The sequence below is a fragment of the Osmerus mordax genome, chromosome 19 (genome assembly GCF_038355195.1).
Source record: "Osmerus mordax isolate fOsmMor3 chromosome 19, fOsmMor3.pri, whole genome shotgun sequence".
Taxonomy (NCBI): domain Eukaryota; kingdom Metazoa; phylum Chordata; class Actinopteri; order Osmeriformes; family Osmeridae; genus Osmerus; species Osmerus mordax.
In genome coordinates, this window is record NC_090068.1 from 10,810,716 (window position 1) to 10,828,275 (window position 17,560).

Sequence of the window (17,560 nt, forward strand, 5' to 3'; positions counted from 1 at the left end):
GCTGTATGAAGTAACATGATGTCACTGGTGTAATAAATACATAAAATTATTTCATTTGAATTACTTTACTGCCACACCACTTGCCGATTTGGTCTGTATTCAAAACCATCCAGGCCTTAGTACTATTAAAAAAGCGATGGAGAAAATGAACCAGCTGAAATAATATCTACTACAACACCCAAGTGTTTAAGGGAAATCTGTTATATAAGCCTTGTTCAAAATAAATAGTCCGATATTACTAAAATAGTGGAGTTTTAAGCTATTAGTGTTTCTCCAACATCTCACAGACTCCTGGGTGACAGTAAACAGTAATGCCAGCATCCTAAACTAAGGAGAACTACTGAGCACTGCTTCATACTGGAGCATTTCCACAAGCTGGGGGTATACAGAGTACAGCCAGAGGAAACATGAACAAGGTACTTTAAATATCTCACTTTCCACTTCTCCCCGCTCTTTTTCCTCTCTGCCCGCTGACACAATAGACAAGTGGCTGTCCAGACCATAATTACCCGTTTCGGAAAACTCATTGTTGGATGTCTTTGAGCATGCAGGTGCACACAGTAAAACTCTGGTTCTCAGCGTTTCTGACGGACGCCTTTTGTCCTCCTCTCTCTGGATATCCCATGGGGCAGAAAATTAGCATTGCATTGAGGGCCTCGTCTTTCTTATCCTATAGTCCAAGCTTAACCTTTTCACTGCTCCCCGCCATTCTCATGCTAATGCGAAGGCCTTGCCAGCACTGCCTGGTTTGTCCCGGGAATGTGGCAGAGCAACCAATGATGTGAGTGCATCTATATACAGACACTAGGGTTGTTATAAACCTTTAACCAGTAGCACAACATGACAATAACGACAATAAAAAAATACATTTGTAAATAAAAAGTCAGCAACACTAGAAAGAAATTCTTATATGGTAAAAGGGTATTTTAAAAATAAAGAAGTTTATGCATTACACATTTTTTTAGGTTATTGACAGGTTTTCTACATAGTGTCGGAGAGGAAATTAAATTAACAGCCAAGCAAGTCCTACAACTTCTACTGACATGGTGGGGACAACATGAGGTCTGTTGTGGCGGTTTGATGCGAGAAGGCGGGCAGCCCAGACTGGAAGCTACGCCTCACTGCCATGTGACAAGAGGGGGCTGGATGGGCAGCATATTTGATCCCAGCTGTAAACAGTCACCCATGACTGGGGCAGTTTTCTGTCACGGTTGACAAGATGGAAGCCGTTTGACTGCGTGTGTGGCACTGGGGAGGTGTGATGAGGAGATAGAGGGATGTGTTTTGTCTGGAACAATCTCTACTACTACTGCTGCCAACTAAAGCTTATCCCATGTAGATAGTGGGATCTTGGATTGGAGCCATAGCTTTAGTCCAAGTTATCCAGACCTTAGACTGGTTAACTTGGGAAGCATCACAACATTACTGAGTGAATGGTGTGTGTGTGTGTGTGTAACTTGGCATGACTTGTCGATACAGCATGCACAACACAAACTTTTTAACACACAACACACTACACAGCAGCATCTCAACATTACTCTGTTCCTGAGCGAATGATGTGTATGTGTGGACTGCCTGCCCCCTTTTACAGCTCTTTGTCTCCTCATACAACACAGGCCCTACAAAATCTAGGTCAAGAAGACAACTACACGCGTGCGCGCGCACGCACACACGCACACACACACAACTCTGAAAGACACATTTGGGTCTCATTCAGACTCTTGTTGACCAATTCCGTTTGTAAATTGGCTCAGTTTATTTGGCTATGTTGTTTTATACAGTTAAATCTTGAGTTCTGAAGACTTCAGACAATACAAAAGAACATTCCTCACAGAAAACATCCCTTCAAATTGGGAGATTGACTCAAGTCACAAACAGTAAAACTTGTCTTTAGATGAGTTATTCAGGTTCCCCAGATTGCCTTCCACACAGACAGAGATGAAGAGATATATGGTAGGGGTGTGTCTGGGTGGATAAGGCTCTACATTTGCCTGGGCTACATGTATGGTATCTGTCATAACTTGACCTCCAATAATAACGACCGCACTGACAACATATAACAACACATGCATACAAAAGAATGACTTAAAGTACCAGGTTTCATTTCTCATCTGAGTGCTGGTGTTGGCTGAGGTCTACTCCTCCTTCTCCTTCACACTGAAGGTCCGGTACCTGTAATACCAGATCTGAGCCAGCAGGAGGCAGCAGAGGCAGGAAGCCAGAGCATGACTCAGAGTAGAGAGAGACTGGCCTGTCTCCTAAAGCCCAGAGCAACAGGTAAAGACAACAGAAGAACAGGGGGGTTACACATTCGTACTTTTGTTGTTGTTAAAATGTTCCGTATGTGCAGGTTAAACATGATAACGATTACTTTTTATCTTGTTGTGTGTATGTGTTTGCGTGTTTGTCCGTTTTGGATCAAAGCTTCTGCTAAATGACTAAATTGTATAGAAAACTGTAAGTGAGTGGGTTTAAGTGTTCAGGCACCATACCTGCAGGGAGGTGAAAATGAGAGAGAGGGAGCCAGTGAACCCCAGACACACAGCCAGACCAGACAGCTGACCTGTGGTCCCACTGCAGTAGTTAGTCCACACCTGAACTGCCTGGACACACAAGCCACCACACAGCAACAGTCAGACCCACTCAGTATCCGATTGCACTTGTTGACCATTCACGCTGCTCATTATTCTTATTTTTATATATTATTTTATATTTAAATTGTTGTATTCTTAGATTGCTTAGAAATAGTTAAACTTTTGTACTTTTACTTAATTTAAGATCTGTATATGTTTAGTGTTTTGCACCTCCCTGCCACAGTAAATTCTGTGTTTGTATAACATACATTGCGAATAAACCAAATTCTGATTCTGATTCATTTACATTTAGTCATTGAAGCAGACCCTCTTATCCAGAGCGACTTACAGTTAGTACAGGGACATTCCCCTCCCCCCCCCCCCCCCCCCGAGGCAAGTAGGGTGAAGTGCCTTGCCCAAGTACACAACGTCATTTGGCACGAACTGGCAACCTTCAGATTACTAGCCCGATTCCCTAACCGCTCAGCCATCTGACTCTCATTCAACCACACGAGCCGAGTCACTTCAGGGAGTGGTACGCCATCGCCGTTTTACAGAGACTCAGGTGTCAAAAAGGTACCTTGCTTGCAACCACAGCTCCTATGACGGAGGACTGCATCCCAGAGAGGATGGAGGGAGGGGTCAGTGAGGATGCCAGCAGGAGCACCGCCCCACAGTAGGCCCCCACCACCAACAGGCCTACCACACACACAAGCAACACAACACAGCTGACAGCTCACACCAACTTCAATATCTTCAATATGAACAACTTTGGATCCTTGAATCCTCACTTTCACTGATCTTATGTTGTACTTTCTACATGTACTATTAGTGCATCGCTTCGGATAAGATGTAGCGTCTGGTATATGCTAGAACCGTAAACGGAATGAAGGAGTTGGTTTGGGTAGTTTACGCATGTCCTAAGCTCGCACCTTTGGCAGTGTCCCCACGGTAGCGCAGGAGCAGGAAGACCAGAGAAAGGGTCTGGAGAAGGGTGAACACTCTCTCACTCCAGGCGCTGAAGAAACATGGAGAGCACACAAGCAAAAAAGGCATACATTAACATTTTATAGTATGAATATGTTATATTACATATATTAGATGTTAGCCTTGTGATATCTGTTTCCCTGCCCGTGAGGTGTTCATGTTTCAGGCTGCATAGTTTGTACCTGACGGGGAAGTTGTTAGCCATGCAGTAAACCACAGGCTCCGTTAAAACATACAGCTGGAGAAGAAGCGAGGTGAGGCTGAGGCCCTCCGCATTCCCGGCCTTCCACACTGTCCACACCTGCGGTATCTGTGCTGAAGGGGTATGGGGGATCACAGACAGGCGGGGCTTGAACAAGAAAGCCAACCAGAAAGAGCAGAACCTGAAAGTGTTTTTTTTTTTCACCTAGCACGACGCCAAGCAGAATCCATACTCCTGCAAACTTGCTCAATACGATCTTCAGACACGGAACTGGTTAGACAAAACACATAATATTCCAAAACACGAAGAAAACAAATTGCAAAGGGTCATGGAAAGTTTTATATACGTATTTGGCAAACAAAACGATGTATTTCGCAAAACAAAATGTAGCCATATTCGTAACCTAGGAAAGGTTTAGAACCTCCAACACTTCTGTAAAGACATTAGCGAATAAGTGGAATTCATGTTAATGTTCGTCGTGATGGTATATAATGCATTGCTCACCGTGCATAAAGTTTATGTCGACAAAAAACCTGTCATAGCATTTCTCTGGCATTAAGTAAGTTAATAAAAACTGTTTGGTAGGTGACAGCGTTTCAACGCCCGACGTGGCCATCTTTCGAACTGTGCGTTCAGGAATGTTGACCCACTAATTTTGTGGAAACACATTCTCCAGATCCTGATGTCAGGAAAATAACTCACGTGAGAATAATCATTCTTATACGGAAACGATATCTCTCTGCACTCAACATAAAATATTTGTTTTCTTGGATTCAACAGACGATGTCAAACTCACCTGCATTCACTGAGATATTTTAAGTCTAGTGAATGTATGTATATGATGCTGACAGTTTTAAAGTACATATTTACCTGCAACCTCTCACTGTATCCTAGAAATCTTAAAGGGTTGTGTTGTTATTTTGTGGGGTTATGGGTAGCCTTTCTATATGCTCTCTATACTTTTTTTTTGTTCTCTTGTTCTTTTACGAAGAAGATAATAACATGTTTTTTTATTGTGGTGTAGCAGCTCTGTTAAAATGACTGATTAAACACATGACACAGATAAGGTCTTTAAATGCAAGGTGATTTATTGCTAAACTCAAATCAGGAACTTATTAGTTAATAAATAGTCCGTTTATAAATATTAGTTAATAAATAATCAGTTTATCTGGAACTAAGCATTTCCTGCGAGTCATTCAAAAAATGGTACACTTTATAAATAAAATTCCAATCCTGAGGCCCATGAAGGTTGGTGCCCAGTCTCTCATCAATGTTTTACAGCCGGGACTGTGTCATTGGGGTTATCTATGTTTTAACGCCCTGTTATGTGGATGAGTCAGAGCCCCTTTTACAACTGGGCTTCTGGTCCAGAGTTCAAGATCACAGCCGATTACAATGTAAATAACCATGGGTTCACCCACATGCACTGGAGCCTTAAGTATAGAGAGCATATTTCACCAAAATAAGTATTTTTGTGGAAGAATAAAGAGAGGACTGCAGTGTCTCTATCTTTCCTTACGTTGCTGTAACACCCAAATTTCCCTTCCTGGCGATAAATAAAGTGCTGTCTCATCAAAACAAAGCACCTAGATCTTCATAGAACTGATTGTGTTGTGTTCAGGGGGGTTCCTTGGTTGCTTTGTACATGCATGTTGACTGGTGTTTGTTCAAAATAATTCACACAGAAACGTAATTTGTTGGGGGATGAGAGAACAGGGATGGTACAACAGACAAGTGTTTTTTTCTCCGTTTGTAATCACCTCACCACAGGTTGTTAACCAAGATAACACATGGACGTCTTCCTCTCTCTTTATGTGTGTTATCATAGCTGGCTACCATGACAACACCAAGTGTGTTTGCCACTGACTGTCACTGACCGGAAAGAACACATCCAAATATGGGTCTAGCTCCACTCCCAGCACCTCACACCACTCAGGCTTAACCTGCCTTCCCTCTTAGTATTTAGGGCGTGAACACACACACAAGAAGAAAACTGTGACCATACTGTCATTAGTCCTTCCTAGGAATCTAATCTAGTGTACCACATCAGAAGCTTCGTCTGATCAGTCTACCTTTGTGTGGAACAACCAAGACACCACCTCTGGACCCCGTAGACCTTCCCAGACAGGAAGAGACAGCATGTGCACGGGAAAGTGCTCCAAATTCATCGGGGTGACCCTGTACCCCCTAGCTCTCATCTCCATCATCTGTAACATCATCCTGTTCTTCCCAGGCTGGGAGGTGAACTATGCCAGAGATGGATACATAACCGAGGAGGTGAAGTACATGGGGGGGCTCATCGGAGGGGGTGTCATGGTAAGTCAAAAAGCTCGACCACTGAGCTATACCCATCCCCTATGTGCTGTCTGAATGATGAAGATAGAAACGTGTTGTTTATAATGATGACATATATATATATATATAAAGCAGCCTACTGCTGCATATGAAACACCCAACTAATGTTTTTGTAAAAACAATTCTATGCTGTCAAATATTGTAGTTAATCTGTATGTTATGTGGTGCCTACCTGTTCACCCATCACCAGGTACTGGTCCCAGCTATTCACATCCATTTAACTGGGAAAGAAGGTTGCTGTGCCAATCGCTGTGGGGTGAGTCTTCTTTTACGTGGAAAAAAGGAGTGTGTCTGTTTACAGTGCAGAAAGAAAGAAAAGATGGAGAGAATGAGCGAGTACGAGTATATCTTCTCATGTCTGAGATGGTCATCTTTGTGTCCTGAACGTAGTTTTGAATAGTGTGAACCGCACTTTATCTTAGTAGCTTTAGATAGATCTAGCCAAGATGGCATGCTCCATACTTTAACCAAAACCCAAATAACTGATTTTACCGTTTGCATGTTCAGCAAAAACTGTGATCCAAAGGGACATACAAATAGCGCATTTAGAAAGTACAGAAGGCAAACATGGATCAGAAGTGCATAACAAGTCTAACGTTCTACCAGTATTTCGAGGGTCAGGGAACACTGTGTATTTACAAGGCACTGTGCAAAGTGACCATATCTCAGCTACTTGGCACGGTGCGGGGAAACACACATGGACAGAACCCGGTCATAGATTTCCTGGTCTGACGAATGCCTTGCTGGTGATTCATTTGTTTGCACTGCTATTGTCTTCCATTCCGAAGCCTCAATGTTCACACACCCTTATGGGGTCTTGCTATGTGTCTACAGATGTTTCTGTCCATTGCCTTTGCTGCTGTTGGCGTTGCTGGAGCTCTTTACAGCTTCTGTGTGGCTATGGTAGGCCTCATTAACGGGCCCTACTGTAAAGTACTGCTAGTTTGGACCACACCCTTCAAAGACTTGTGAGTTGATTTCCTAAAGTGGTCTCTGTATTTACCAAACACATCCCAGCTACCAGGCATGGTACATCAAAAACAATATCTCTCCTACGGTGCAACAATACCATCTCAACTACAGTATTACATAGCACAGTGCAACAAAAACAACATCAGAGAGATGATCCGCAAAAATTTCTCCCTGCGCCAGAAAGGACAGTTACCTGAACGACAAAAACATGTGGTCCTGGTGCACGGAACCCAAGAACGTGGTGGAGTTTAACGTGGGTCTGTTCTCCACGCTGCTGGTCGCCAGTGGGCTACAGCTGGTGCTGTGTGCCTTCCAGATGATCAACGGCCTGTTCGGCTGCCTGTGTGGAACCTGCAAGTCCAAGGAGGTAACTGCTACTCCTCATACTACTACTAATAATGCATTTTATTTATTGAATGTTTTCGAAATGCCCCATTTGCACGTTGCTTTGAATAAAAGCGCCTGCCAAATGAATAACATATAAATACATTATTAATGCACCCTTCATTGTGGGTTAGAGGACAGGATAGGTAGCCTACTATATTTACATTGGATCCATTTAGCAGACGCTTTATCCAAAGAGATGTATAAAGACTAAGTGTATCAGACCTGTTAAACCTCCACTCATTCCTCCTGGTATCAGAGGGACATGCATTGTTAATGATACCTGTTCTTGTTCCTGCAGACTTACTAAACTAGCATGCACTGGCCTCATAGCTCATCCACACTCCAGCCTACACCCATGATGATGCCAATGATGAGCTGACAGGCGCCCTCTGGTGGTTGAAGTGTTTCCCCCCACCTGTACATGACAAACATCTATCAACCATTAACCAATCACAGTTCTTGATTATACAGCAGCTGTTTCCTATACGTTTTTATAAAGCTCCAATTTTACTTTTATATTTCATAAAATTGTATTCCAGATGTGTTTTTGGATTGTTATTGCCATACTCTTTAGAAAATGAAACACATTTGTCCTCCAGTTATATTTTATTGTAGGTCATACATTACAGTACAAAACTCTCGCATCTGATTTAAGATATATTTTTGATTTGTTATAAACGTTTTCGTTATAAACGTAGCTGAACGTTAGGAGATTTAAAAAAATACTAAACTGTTTGAAATGGAATGTCTGTCTCTTAAGACAGTTTGTGCAAAGTTCTTCAAATAAAATGGGTTCAGAGATGAAAAGGCAAAACATAATAGTTTAAAAGGCGGACATCAACCAGAACTAAAACATTGGGTTACATTTCAGGCACCTTGGAAAAGGGGACCTAAAATATCTGTTAAATACAGTACTATGGAGTAATTCAAAGCTATTATAAGAACTCAATGAATGAGGACAATCGGTTTCCCCTTCCATCCTCTATGAGTGTTAGAGGTGTGTTAGGGAGTGTGTGTATGTATCCTTGCACAGATAGACACTAACTTATGACACAATGTGTTTTAAATACTTAATATTAATTCACATAAAACATACAGCTATAAAAACATACAATTTCCCCATGTCAACCAGATCATATTTAAACATAAAAAAGCTAAAATTTGATGATCGCCACAACGAGAAGAGGAGCGTGAGGAGTACGGAGTGTGTTGGGACGCGCACACACATCGGGGGTGAGGTCACGTGACGCCAGGACAGCAGGAGTTGATCGTGTCCGCCGAGAGGACGATCAGCTGTCAAACTGCTTCATCATGATCTTGCGGCTCACCTCGTAACCGAGGAAGAGGGCTCCGTTGGCGGGGAACGTGCGGATCATGGTGGGCGTGAGGCCGGAGTACAGCGCCCGCACACCTGCGCACGACAGACACACACACAACACCTACTGCTGATGGTGCATGTGCAAAGTAGGCTACAGCAGAATGGAGCATTTGCATGTCCCTTTGGATACAAGCGTCTGCTAAATGAATAGACTGTAAATTTACATGAGAGACACCGTATTTACAACACTTACTGATAACAGTACATTGATAAGAGTACATTGGACTGTACGGGTTTAAAGAGGACGTTCTCCTGGTTGTCCTACCTTCAGTTCTCGCGATGGTCATCATGGTTTTGAAGAAGCCCGCCTGTCGGCCGGTCATGGACATCACCTGGATCCTGGACTTGACACAGTCCATGGGGTAGACCACGAGCCACAGGCACGCCCCTCCAAACCCCCCGCTGAACACGACTGGGGCCACACCTTAACACACATGCGAACAGACCGTCCACTGAGCAAAGTCTTCCATAACTTACATTTAGTCATTTAGCAGACGCTCTTATCCAGAGTGACTTACAGGGACATTCCCCCGAGGCAAGTAGGGTGAAGTGCCTTGCCCAAGGACACAACGTCAGTTGGCATGACCGGGAATCGAACTGGCAACCTTCGGATTACTAGCCCGATTCCCTCACCGCTCAGCCACCGGACTCCCACAAATGACTAAATGTATAAAGGTGCTATAGGTCTTATAAAAAGCAATCAAGCAGGAAATGACTGCAGTAAATAGAAAACAGAAAAACAAAGAAAACTTTAACTAATAACATGAAAAGACAAGTCTTCTACAAACAGAAAAGTCAGGCTTTAGTCCACGGATTAATGAATGATGAAAAGACTTGATTGCCCCGAGGGGAATTTGTTCTGCACCAAGAGCTTGAAAACAGATACATTTCAACACTGCAGACAGGACAGTACAGTGGACATAACATCATTATTAAAAAGCATGGTGCCACCGCCTTACCGATGTCGTCCTTTTCACACTTCATGTAGTCGGCGAAGGAGGAGCGACACAGCTCGTACGCCCCGAAGAAGCAGAAGTACCCGGGCACCTCCCTGGCGATGGTGGTGGTCAGGCCCAGGAAGAACCCTGATGGACCCTCCGTCCTCATCACAGACTTCACCACGGACCACACTGTGCTGGATGGGCCAGAGACAGTGTCAGAGGCCCCATCCTACCGTCCACAGCCATGTTACTAGTACCTATTTGGGTCACGGTCCCCTGCTGCTGTCCACTACCCCGCCCCCAGTCATATAGTTGGTACGACCTGTTGAGCTGATACTACCTGTTGCTACCTGGCCAGTATAAAACACTGAAGATTCCAAAAGATGCACAGTCTGCACATGTACCACTCACTTCTGCCCGCGAGCGATCTTTCCCGACGTCTCCATCTCGTACATGGCTTGGAGACGACACTTGACCAGCTCTGTCGGGCACAGCACCAGAGAGGAGAAGATGGACGCCACGGACCCTGCGCTGGCTTTCTGCACGTCACTATGAGAGAGAGAAAATATTTTTCAAACTTTTCAGCCGTGTCAAATGACATTGTGTCCTTGGGCAAGGCACTTCACCCTACTTGCCTTGGGGGAATGTCCCTGTACTTACTGTAAGTCTCTCTGGATAAGAGCGTCTGCTAAATGACTAAATGTAAATGTAATAGGGTTGCAAATAACCTACATATTAGAATGTCAAAATGCAAAAACACGAGAATTTACATTTTGGGACAGGTCAAGTTCAGTTTGGGATGGTTAATTTTGCACTTCGGGACAGTTACTATGACAGTGAGGAAAAAGGTTAGTTGCGAGCCCTGGATGTGACTGATGATGATACAGGTCTCTGATATGTGTTGATAATTACATGGCTTGTCCCTTCATTATGGTCTGCTTTGGCAAAGTCAGGTTAACCCTCCCCAGTCTTTGTCCCTTACCTGAGAGCTGCTCCACTGTCCAGCCCTGCCGCCAGTCTCACCAGCTGCTGACAGAAACCGTAGCTCATGAAGAGCACCGAGTTCTCAGCTATGTTGGCCATGAGGGCTGGGGTGGTGCCCTGGTACAGCCCCCTCAGTCCCACCTGCCTGTAGGTGGACATGAAGCAGTGGACAAACCCCCGGTACATGGAGGGGAACGTCTGCATCTTCACCTTGGCTGTGTCCAGGGGCTGGCCGCTCAGGACACAAGCTGTGCCTCCTGGATGAGGAAGAGTCAGGGGGCATGGAGGTCACAGGGTCAGGGGGCATGGAGGTCACAGGGTCAGGGGGCATGGAGGTCACAGGGTTAGGGGGTGCTGAGGTCACAGGTCAACATATCTAACTCACACCAATGACAAACAGCACTGGGGGACCATCTTTGATTTTTTCATCCCAACGACCCATGTAAACTGGCACCAGAAATCAGAGTTTGTTTAGTGGAGAGCTAATGAGCCGTGGTGCTGTGTGTACACACACTGACTGGAAACACAATGAGGCAGGCTGGGGGAAACGACACCAGTCAGCAATGTCCTAGGGGATCAAATGAGTCAAACGTACAAAAGCTTTTATTTTTTTCAGTCGTTCTCAAGCACACTACTGTTGTAGGCCAGAACGTGTTTTTGAGCCACCTTGTTTAACCCAGACATGTATAACTTTATACGTATAGATTGTGGTTTACCTATGGCTCCAGCAGAGAGGTCAATGATGGCCTGAACCGCGGGGTGTGGGGCCATGATATCTTGGAACTTCACACACCTTTGACAGTCTTGGTTCCTTGTCAACAGCCTTCAAAAGTAATGTAACTTCAAGTAAGGCAACAGCCAACAGAGATCGCCGTTAGCTGGTTATTATTCATGCAAAATAAGACTTTAGGAAATAGTTCTGAATTTATTTGTAACTAAATGATGCTCGCAAGGCAGCCAGAGGTCACATGCGACCAGCCAAGAGCTAGCAACTGATGTAACTCTATTGTAACTAATGGATTTATGTTAAAGAAAGATTTAGTCAGTTCATCTACTTATGGCAAACACAAATGTTGGTAAAGACGAGACTAGATACATATTACATGAATTGTATGTAGTAGAAAGCAGTATAAATAATAAGGCAATCTCAAACGGTGACAAGGACAATATGCGTGCGGAGGACATGGAGCCCCACTCCCCCGTGTAGCTACAGCAGTAATGTAGACTATTTCTTCCATTTAGACAGTAAATTCGCGTTCATAGTCAGAGAACGTAAGTAACCCCACGTGAACTTACGTTTGATGCTACATCAAGTGGATCAGTAATTCGGCAACAAGCAGAAGCATGTCATCAAAGTGTGGGTTTGCATCAGACTGCCGGTAAAACTGGATATAACCCCATAGGTTCGACTAGCCTTGGAAAGCAAGTGTCCAATGATTCGAAGCAAATCAAGACTGTAGAAGACACTGCCGCCTCTGGTTTAGCGTAGTGTCCTAGTGCCCGTAGAAGTAATTGTGACATTTAGTCATAGATAAAAACGTGTTTATTTATGTGGGAATATTTCATATGTTTAATCATATATTCACATTATGATACAAAAACATTGTAAATTATAATAGAGCAACTTTCGACAGTTTGCATATCAGCTGGACGGAACTATTAGAATGCTTTTTGTTTCACTTCACGCCGGAGCATTGTCAATGTTGCACCTCGATGTAGCGTGCATGGACGACATTGCAGACGTCTGTGAAGAACAATCATGTACAGAAGATTGCTTCTTTCGCTCTATCAGACCCGCTACCGTGCAATATACAGGCGAGAGGCGTGTGTATTGACAACAAAATGTGACACAGTGACACTCCCTTTTAGGTAAGATTGCAATGTTGTCTATAAAAGACTAAACTAAGGAATAACAGATGGATAGGGCTAGCTAATCTGCTTGTAGACCAAGGGCAGAAGGTCTAACGGCAGGTAGTGATGTTAGGAAGTTAACTTGTTAATAGCTAACTTTCTCAGTGACAGATGTGAACACATTAACAGGATTTTAACGTTGTTATTAGTTGATGATATGTGCCCTTATTACGAGTCTGTTCGCTTCCAGAGAGCAAACTACTGTTTTCAATGTCAGCAGGCAAATCGAGCATTTTGACAGTTGCATCGTGTTAACGTTGTTTGATACAGTCTTTGTATGTAACCTTTACAGGGCTGCGAATGGAGTGGGGTTTAGGACACTTGGAACAACGTCAACCACATACTGCGAAAAAAAAGAAGGGTCGCTTCATCCTAAAAAAGATATCGAGAACAATACTAAGAAAGATGGTGAGTCGGAAGCAGCGAATGTGGGGGAAAAGAGGGAGGCTGAACCCCCCGAAGAGGGCAGGATAACGGTAGAGTCTGTGGGGCAAATGGGTGAGATTAAGATGGAGGCAGAACATGTAATTCAGTTGAGGAATGAAACTAAAAATGTAGACTTAGAAGGGGCAATTAAACACGAAGAAAATAAGAACATAGACGCTGAAAAGCTGATGGTAGAAGTTCAGATGGAGTCAGAGACTGTCACTCAGTTGAGGGATGGAATCAAACGTGAAAGCTCACAAGAGGCAACTAAACATGAAGAAATGAAGCAAACAGACTCCAATGAGCAGAGTGCAAAGTTTAAAATGGAGACAGAAAATGTCACCCAGGTGAGGGATGAAATTGAAAGCGTTAACTTCCAAGAGGTAACTGAGAAGATAGAAGTGGTAGAGGTTAAGATGGATGCAGAACATTTAATTCAGTTTGCAGATGAAATTAAAAGCGACAACTTCCAAGAGGTAACTGAGAAGATAGAAGTGGTAGAGGTTAAGATGGATGCAGAAAATGTCATTCAATTGGCAGATGAAATTAAAAGCGATAACTTCCAAGAGGTAACTGAGAAGATAGAAGTGGTAGAGGTTAAGATGGATGCAGAAAATATCATTCAGTTGGCAGATGAAATTAAAAGCGATAACTTCCAAGAGGTAACTGAGAAGATAGAAGTGGTAGAGGTTAAGATGGATGCAGAAAAGGTCATTCAGTTGGCAGATGAAATTAAAAGCGGAATCTCACAAGAGGTAACTGACAAGATAGAAGTGGTAGAGGTTAAGATGGATGCAGAAAATGTCATTCAGTTGGCAGATGAAATGAAAAGCGGAATCTCACAAGAGGCAACTGAACACAAAGAATGTATGGAAACAGCTGAAGAGCCAGCACCAGTAGTAAACATGGAGGTTAGCAAGACAGAAGAGCATGGAGTTCAGAAAGTGAAGGAGGGATTAAAGCACCAAATCGAGGAACCAGTGAAGAACGTGAAGGAAAGCCTGCTGCACCTCCTGGGAGCTATGAAGGTTGAGGTAACCACCAAGAAGAGCATCAAAGCCTTGAAAGTGCAGAGCAGGTTGAATTCTGTGGCCAGGCCCAAACCAGCAGAAATGGAGAGCACAATCAGCATGTTTCAGGAAGCCAGCACACCCGCTCTGCCCCAAAGGTGAGTCTACATTCACGGTGGGGATGGATAGAGCTCAGTGGTAGAGCATTCGACTGCAGATCTAGAAGTTCAAACTCGTCTGTTTTGTGTGCGGTTGTGTGTAGTGAGAGTACGGAGATGATGGCTGCTGTGTCAGCCGTGGCGTCCACTCTGCCGAACCCTCCTCAGGCAGAGTCTGAGCTCCTGAGGCAGCTGAAGCAACAAGAGGCCCTCGCGGACGCCCAGAAGACCGGCGACGTCACCAACATTGGGTACATTACATTCATGGAGAGATAAAAAATCTTAAAACGTCTGGGGGGGGGGGGGGGGGGGGGGGAGTGCAAAACTTCACGACTTCACCTCATGATGTGTTTTCATCTCAGGAATATCATTGCTGACATGAAGGTGGGGAAACGACCGGGCCCCAGACAGAATGCCTGGTCGACCAATCAGATCCGTTTCGACGAAGATGAGAAGTCCACCCTTGACAGAGGCATCATGGCCGAGATGGAGGGAGCAAGAGGAAGGTAAAGATGGGACAGGGTCAAGGGTCGAGTCAGTTAGGGGTCAGATGGCTGAGCGGTTAGGGAGTCTGGCTATTAATCAAACGGTTGCCAGTTAAATTCCCGGCTGTGCAAAATGTGTGTGTGTCCTTGGGTAAGGCATTTCACCCTACTTGCCTCGGGGGGAATGACCCTGTACTTACTGTAAGTCGCTCTGTATAAGAGCGTCTGCCAAATGACTAAATGTAACGAAACCTGCTACCTTTTATTGTTGTTGTTGTTATTATTATTATAATGATCTTTATGGATATAAGTAGTAGGGTTGCCTTGACCATAATATCCAGGGTATGTTTGGGTCCCCAAGCAGAGGGTCCGTAGCTCGATCCCCACCTGAACCATCCTGTTACAATCTCATTGTCAGGAGGAGCCTGTTTTCCAGGAAGAGGATGAACATCTTTAACCCCGCTACCGAGAAGCCTGTCGAGGCAGACACACACACTGGTGAGGGATAAGAAGCGTGCTTCCTTGCGGAGAGCTGATGTCGTCTTGTCTTTTTAAAAGTGCTTGGTAATTGACTTAATCAAATTCAGTTAATCACATAAAATGTCTGCAACATGATTGTGTGTTGTGCTATTTACAGCTTCACCAACCCTATGGGACATCGAGTTAGCAAACGAAGTAGCCCTGTCAGCCAATCTGAAGTCCCGTAATGGACTTGAGGAGATGATTAAGTGGACCAGAGAGGGCAGGCTGTGGCAGTATCCAATCAACAACGAGGCTGGTCAGTTCCTACAGTTCATTTGAAATGCATAACTATGGCACGATGAAGAAGAATCATAATGATGTATTCATTTAGCAGACGTACACTGGAGGGATTTGAACCTTGGACCTCTTGATCTGCATTCAAATGCCCTTAACTACTGAGCTATACCAATCCCTGTGATAGTTTCACCTCATTTCAGTGATATCTTAAGCTTCTGTCTCCCCGTTTGTCTCTTTTTCTCTCTGACTGTCTTTCTGTGTCTCAGGGCTGGAAGAGGAGGCTGGCGTCCCCTTCCATGAGCACGTGTTCCTGGAGAGGCATCTGGAGGACGGCTTCCCCCGCCAGGGCCCCGTGCGCCACTTCATGGAGCTGGTGTTGGTGGGCCTGTCCCACAACCCTCACCTGACCGTGAGCCAGAAGGAGCAGCACATAACCTGGTTCAGGGACTACTTCCAGCAGAAGGAAGAGGTACTGAAAGAAGCAGAGGTTTACCTCAACTGACCTGGACAGAGGTCATCCAGGGTCCAGTGAATGATCACCAGGAGAGGACCTACTGTTGAGCCGGCCCTGCTGTGGAGCGGCGATGGGTCGAACGGTTCACATGAAAGGCTATCGAGAGGCTTAACAGAAAGCCTGGACTCCAGAATCATTAACATCATATTATATTAACTGGTTTATAAATGTTAATATATTATTCAAACATGTCGTCTGTTTCTTCGTGTCTGAAACTTGTCTGAGAATGTGTTTCCATAGCGTCTTTCTTATAATACAGATTTGGTATCGAAGTTGCCATGATACTGTTTGAAAAATAAACACTGTACATTCAAAACATCCTGTTTGAAGCACTTGTTAAGGTCAGGTGCAAGGTTTTTAATTTTCCAAATATTGCTTATTATTTTACTCAGCATTCAGACAACGAATATTTTGGCCATGTTGCATTTTCACACAAAAGGTGTATGTTTCATGTTTTGCTCTCGACACATGCGGTTATAAAAACAGGATAGAGAATGTTTTTTTAATGGCTGATTGAGAAGTATTTTGCCTTAACTGAGATTAAGTGGATTCAAAACATTTATTGTATGAATGGTGGCGTGAACGTCCATTTAAACAATTAGAGGCCTTTTGTTTTCTCAAGATCACGATGGAAGGTGTTTTTCCCACAGGTCAGTCGTAAGATAAGTGTTACTCGCACAGGATATTGACGGCTCTTTAGCCAAATCACTACAAGAGTGAATTGACTCAAGTGTGACATTATTTTCACCCCAAACACATTGGACAGGAAAAGGAGGTTAAAGTATGAAAAAAACATTGTGCCAATTCCGTCTGATTACATTCTTGTTAAAAAAAACACACTTAGCAGTCCATTGTGTGAGAGGATCAGGAAAATAGGGGAACTTGGCACATGATTCCATGAAAGGGAGTTTGCTTCCTTTAAAGGGCATATATTAATTTATAATTTGTATTTATAGCACATTGATAGGCTTCTATCCTTTTAAAATTTGAAAAGATGCCGAGTAACTTGACATTGTCCTGGGTTGGTTCAAATGCTTTTGAACCGTTCAAGTTGATTTTAAAATGCACATAGGACAGGCTTATTTACGATGAAATGCTTGATTTTCAAGCTTCCCCAACAGTGAAGACAAGTAAAGAATACATAATTGAAAATGAAAACAATTGAACCACTAGGTAAACAATGTATAAACTGTATTTAAAACAATATTCAATACAAGTCGCCTAATGTGAACATGAACTCATTATGTTATGTAGGCATAATATTATGTTTTTTCTCTCCACTGGAGTCAACCGACTACAGTCGAAAGGTTGTAGTACTTTGACTATCCACAAGGGGACAGTATTGTTCCACTTATGTAAGTGCATCTGGATCTGTGAGGTCAGGTTGGGATCTCAAATCACCTGGCCAAGTATCCCTATGCATTACCGGTCTTCACATTGAAATGTCCTGAACGAAAGCATTTGATCTCCCTGTTAGATATTCAGGGAGCAAGAGATTAATGAGATCGTCTGTCCCTT

The 17,560-nt window shown here is 43.8% G+C and overlaps 4 protein-coding genes across 6 annotated transcripts; 2 read left to right on the forward strand and 2 right to left on the reverse strand.

Annotated features, from left to right (window-relative positions):
• Window positions 1-1,481: 1,481 nt before the first annotated feature.
• LOC136963279 (mannose-P-dolichol utilization defect 1 protein-like) lies at window positions 1,482-4,438 on the reverse strand. 2 transcript variants are annotated; one of them, XM_067257353.1, is made up of 7 exons: window positions 4,267-4,436; window positions 3,967-4,032; window positions 3,743-3,875; window positions 3,506-3,591; window positions 3,154-3,272; window positions 2,493-2,603; window positions 1,482-2,258 (listed from the first exon to the last, which is right to left on the reverse strand). In XM_067257353.1, the coding sequence occupies exons 1-7, from the start codon at window positions 4,376-4,378 to the stop codon at window positions 2,136-2,138; spliced, it is 750 nt and encodes a 249-aa protein (XP_067113454.1). In that variant the 5' UTR covers window positions 4,379-4,436; the 3' UTR covers window positions 1,482-2,135. The 2 variants fall into 2 exon arrangements, with proteins under 2 accessions (XP_067113454.1, XP_067113455.1); XM_067257354.1 differs by lacking the exon at window positions 2,493-2,603 and having other exon boundaries at window positions 4,267-4,438.
• A 1,324-nt stretch (window positions 4,439-5,762) lies between these two features.
• On the forward strand, window positions 5,763-8,295 carry tm4sf21a (transmembrane 4 L six family member 21a). Its single transcript, XM_067257578.1, has 5 exons — window positions 5,763-6,078; window positions 6,308-6,373; window positions 6,952-7,085; window positions 7,270-7,456; window positions 7,775-8,295. Exons 1-5 carry the CDS (start codon window positions 5,902-5,904, stop codon window positions 7,781-7,783), a joined length of 573 nt encoding a protein of 190 aa, XP_067113679.1. The 5' UTR covers window positions 5,763-5,901; the 3' UTR covers window positions 7,784-8,295.
• Window positions 8,281-12,169, reverse strand: slc25a15b (solute carrier family 25 member 15b). Its single transcript, XM_067257577.1, has 7 exons — window positions 12,076-12,169; window positions 11,496-11,602; window positions 10,778-11,036; window positions 10,207-10,344; window positions 9,814-9,989; window positions 9,120-9,278; window positions 8,281-8,887 (listed from the first exon to the last, which is right to left on the reverse strand). The coding sequence occupies exons 2-7, from the start codon at window positions 11,548-11,550 to the stop codon at window positions 8,766-8,768; spliced, it is 909 nt and encodes a 302-aa protein (XP_067113678.1). The 5' UTR covers window positions 11,551-11,602; window positions 12,076-12,169; the 3' UTR covers window positions 8,281-8,765.
• A 341-nt stretch (window positions 12,170-12,510) lies between these two features.
• Window positions 12,511-16,358, forward strand: LOC136963136 (uncharacterized protein PF3D7_1120000-like). Of its 2 annotated transcripts, XM_067257162.1 has the most exons (8): window positions 12,511-12,648; window positions 12,983-13,712; window positions 13,899-14,284; window positions 14,389-14,535; window positions 14,647-14,790; window positions 15,188-15,267; window positions 15,407-15,547; window positions 15,795-16,358. In XM_067257162.1, the coding sequence occupies exons 1-8, from the start codon at window positions 12,539-12,541 to the stop codon at window positions 16,028-16,030; spliced, it is 1,974 nt and encodes a 657-aa protein (XP_067113263.1). In that variant the 5' UTR covers window positions 12,511-12,538; the 3' UTR covers window positions 16,031-16,358. The 2 variants fall into 2 exon arrangements, with proteins under 2 accessions (XP_067113263.1, XP_067113262.1); XM_067257161.1 differs by having other exon boundaries at window positions 12,983-14,284.
• Window positions 16,359-17,560: the final 1,202 nt, after the last annotated feature.

What these genes read in the sequence shown, in the direction of transcription:
- LOC136963279 (XM_067257353.1), bottom strand. Translation starts at nt 4,378, where the DNA reads ATGGCCACGTCGGGCGTTGAAACGCTGTCACCTACCAAACAGTTTTTA. An exon ending in CCGTGGGGACACTGCCAAAG is followed by an intron (nt 3,273 to 3,505) that starts GTGCGAGCTTAG and finishes TGTGTGTGGTAG; the next exon opens with GCCTGTTGGTGGTGGGGGCC. An exon ending in TCATTTTCACCTCCCTGCAG is followed by an intron (nt 2,259 to 2,492) that starts GTATGGTGCCTG and finishes TCTGGGCTTTAG; the next exon opens with GAGACAGGCCAGTCTCTCTC.
- tm4sf21a (XM_067257578.1), top strand. Translation starts at nt 5,902, where the DNA reads ATGTGCACGGGAAAGTGCTCCAAATTCATCGGGGTGACCCTGTACCCC. An exon ending in GCTGTGCCAATCGCTGTGGG is followed by an intron (nt 6,374 to 6,951) that starts GTGAGTCTTCTT and finishes ATGTGTCTACAG; the next exon opens with ATGTTTCTGTCCATTGCCTT. An exon ending in ACCACACCCTTCAAAGACTT is followed by an intron (nt 7,086 to 7,269) that starts GTGAGTTGATTT and finishes TCCCTGCGCCAG; the next exon opens with AAAGGACAGTTACCTGAACG.
- slc25a15b (XM_067257577.1), bottom strand. Translation starts at nt 11,550, where the DNA reads ATGGCCCCACACCCCGCGGTTCAGGCCATCATTGACCTCTCTGCTGGA. An exon ending in GTGTGAAAAGGACGACATCG is followed by an intron (nt 9,279 to 9,813) that starts GTAAGGCGGTGG and finishes ATGTGTGTTAAG; the next exon opens with GTGTGGCCCCAGTCGTGTTC. An exon ending in GACCATCGCGAGAACTGAAG is followed by an intron (nt 8,888 to 9,119) that starts GTAGGACAACCA and finishes TGTCGTGCGCAG; the next exon opens with GTGTGCGGGCGCTGTACTCC.
- LOC136963136 (XM_067257161.1), top strand. Translation starts at nt 12,539, where the DNA reads ATGTACAGAAGATTGCTTCTTTCGCTCTATCAGACCCGCTACCGTGCA. An exon ending in ATGGAGGGAGCAAGAGGAAG is followed by an intron (nt 14,791 to 15,187) that starts GTAAAGATGGGA and finishes TCTCATTGTCAG; the next exon opens with GAGGAGCCTGTTTTCCAGGA. An exon ending in TCCAATCAACAACGAGGCTG is followed by an intron (nt 15,548 to 15,794) that starts GTCAGTTCCTAC and finishes TCTGTGTCTCAG; the next exon opens with GGCTGGAAGAGGAGGCTGGC.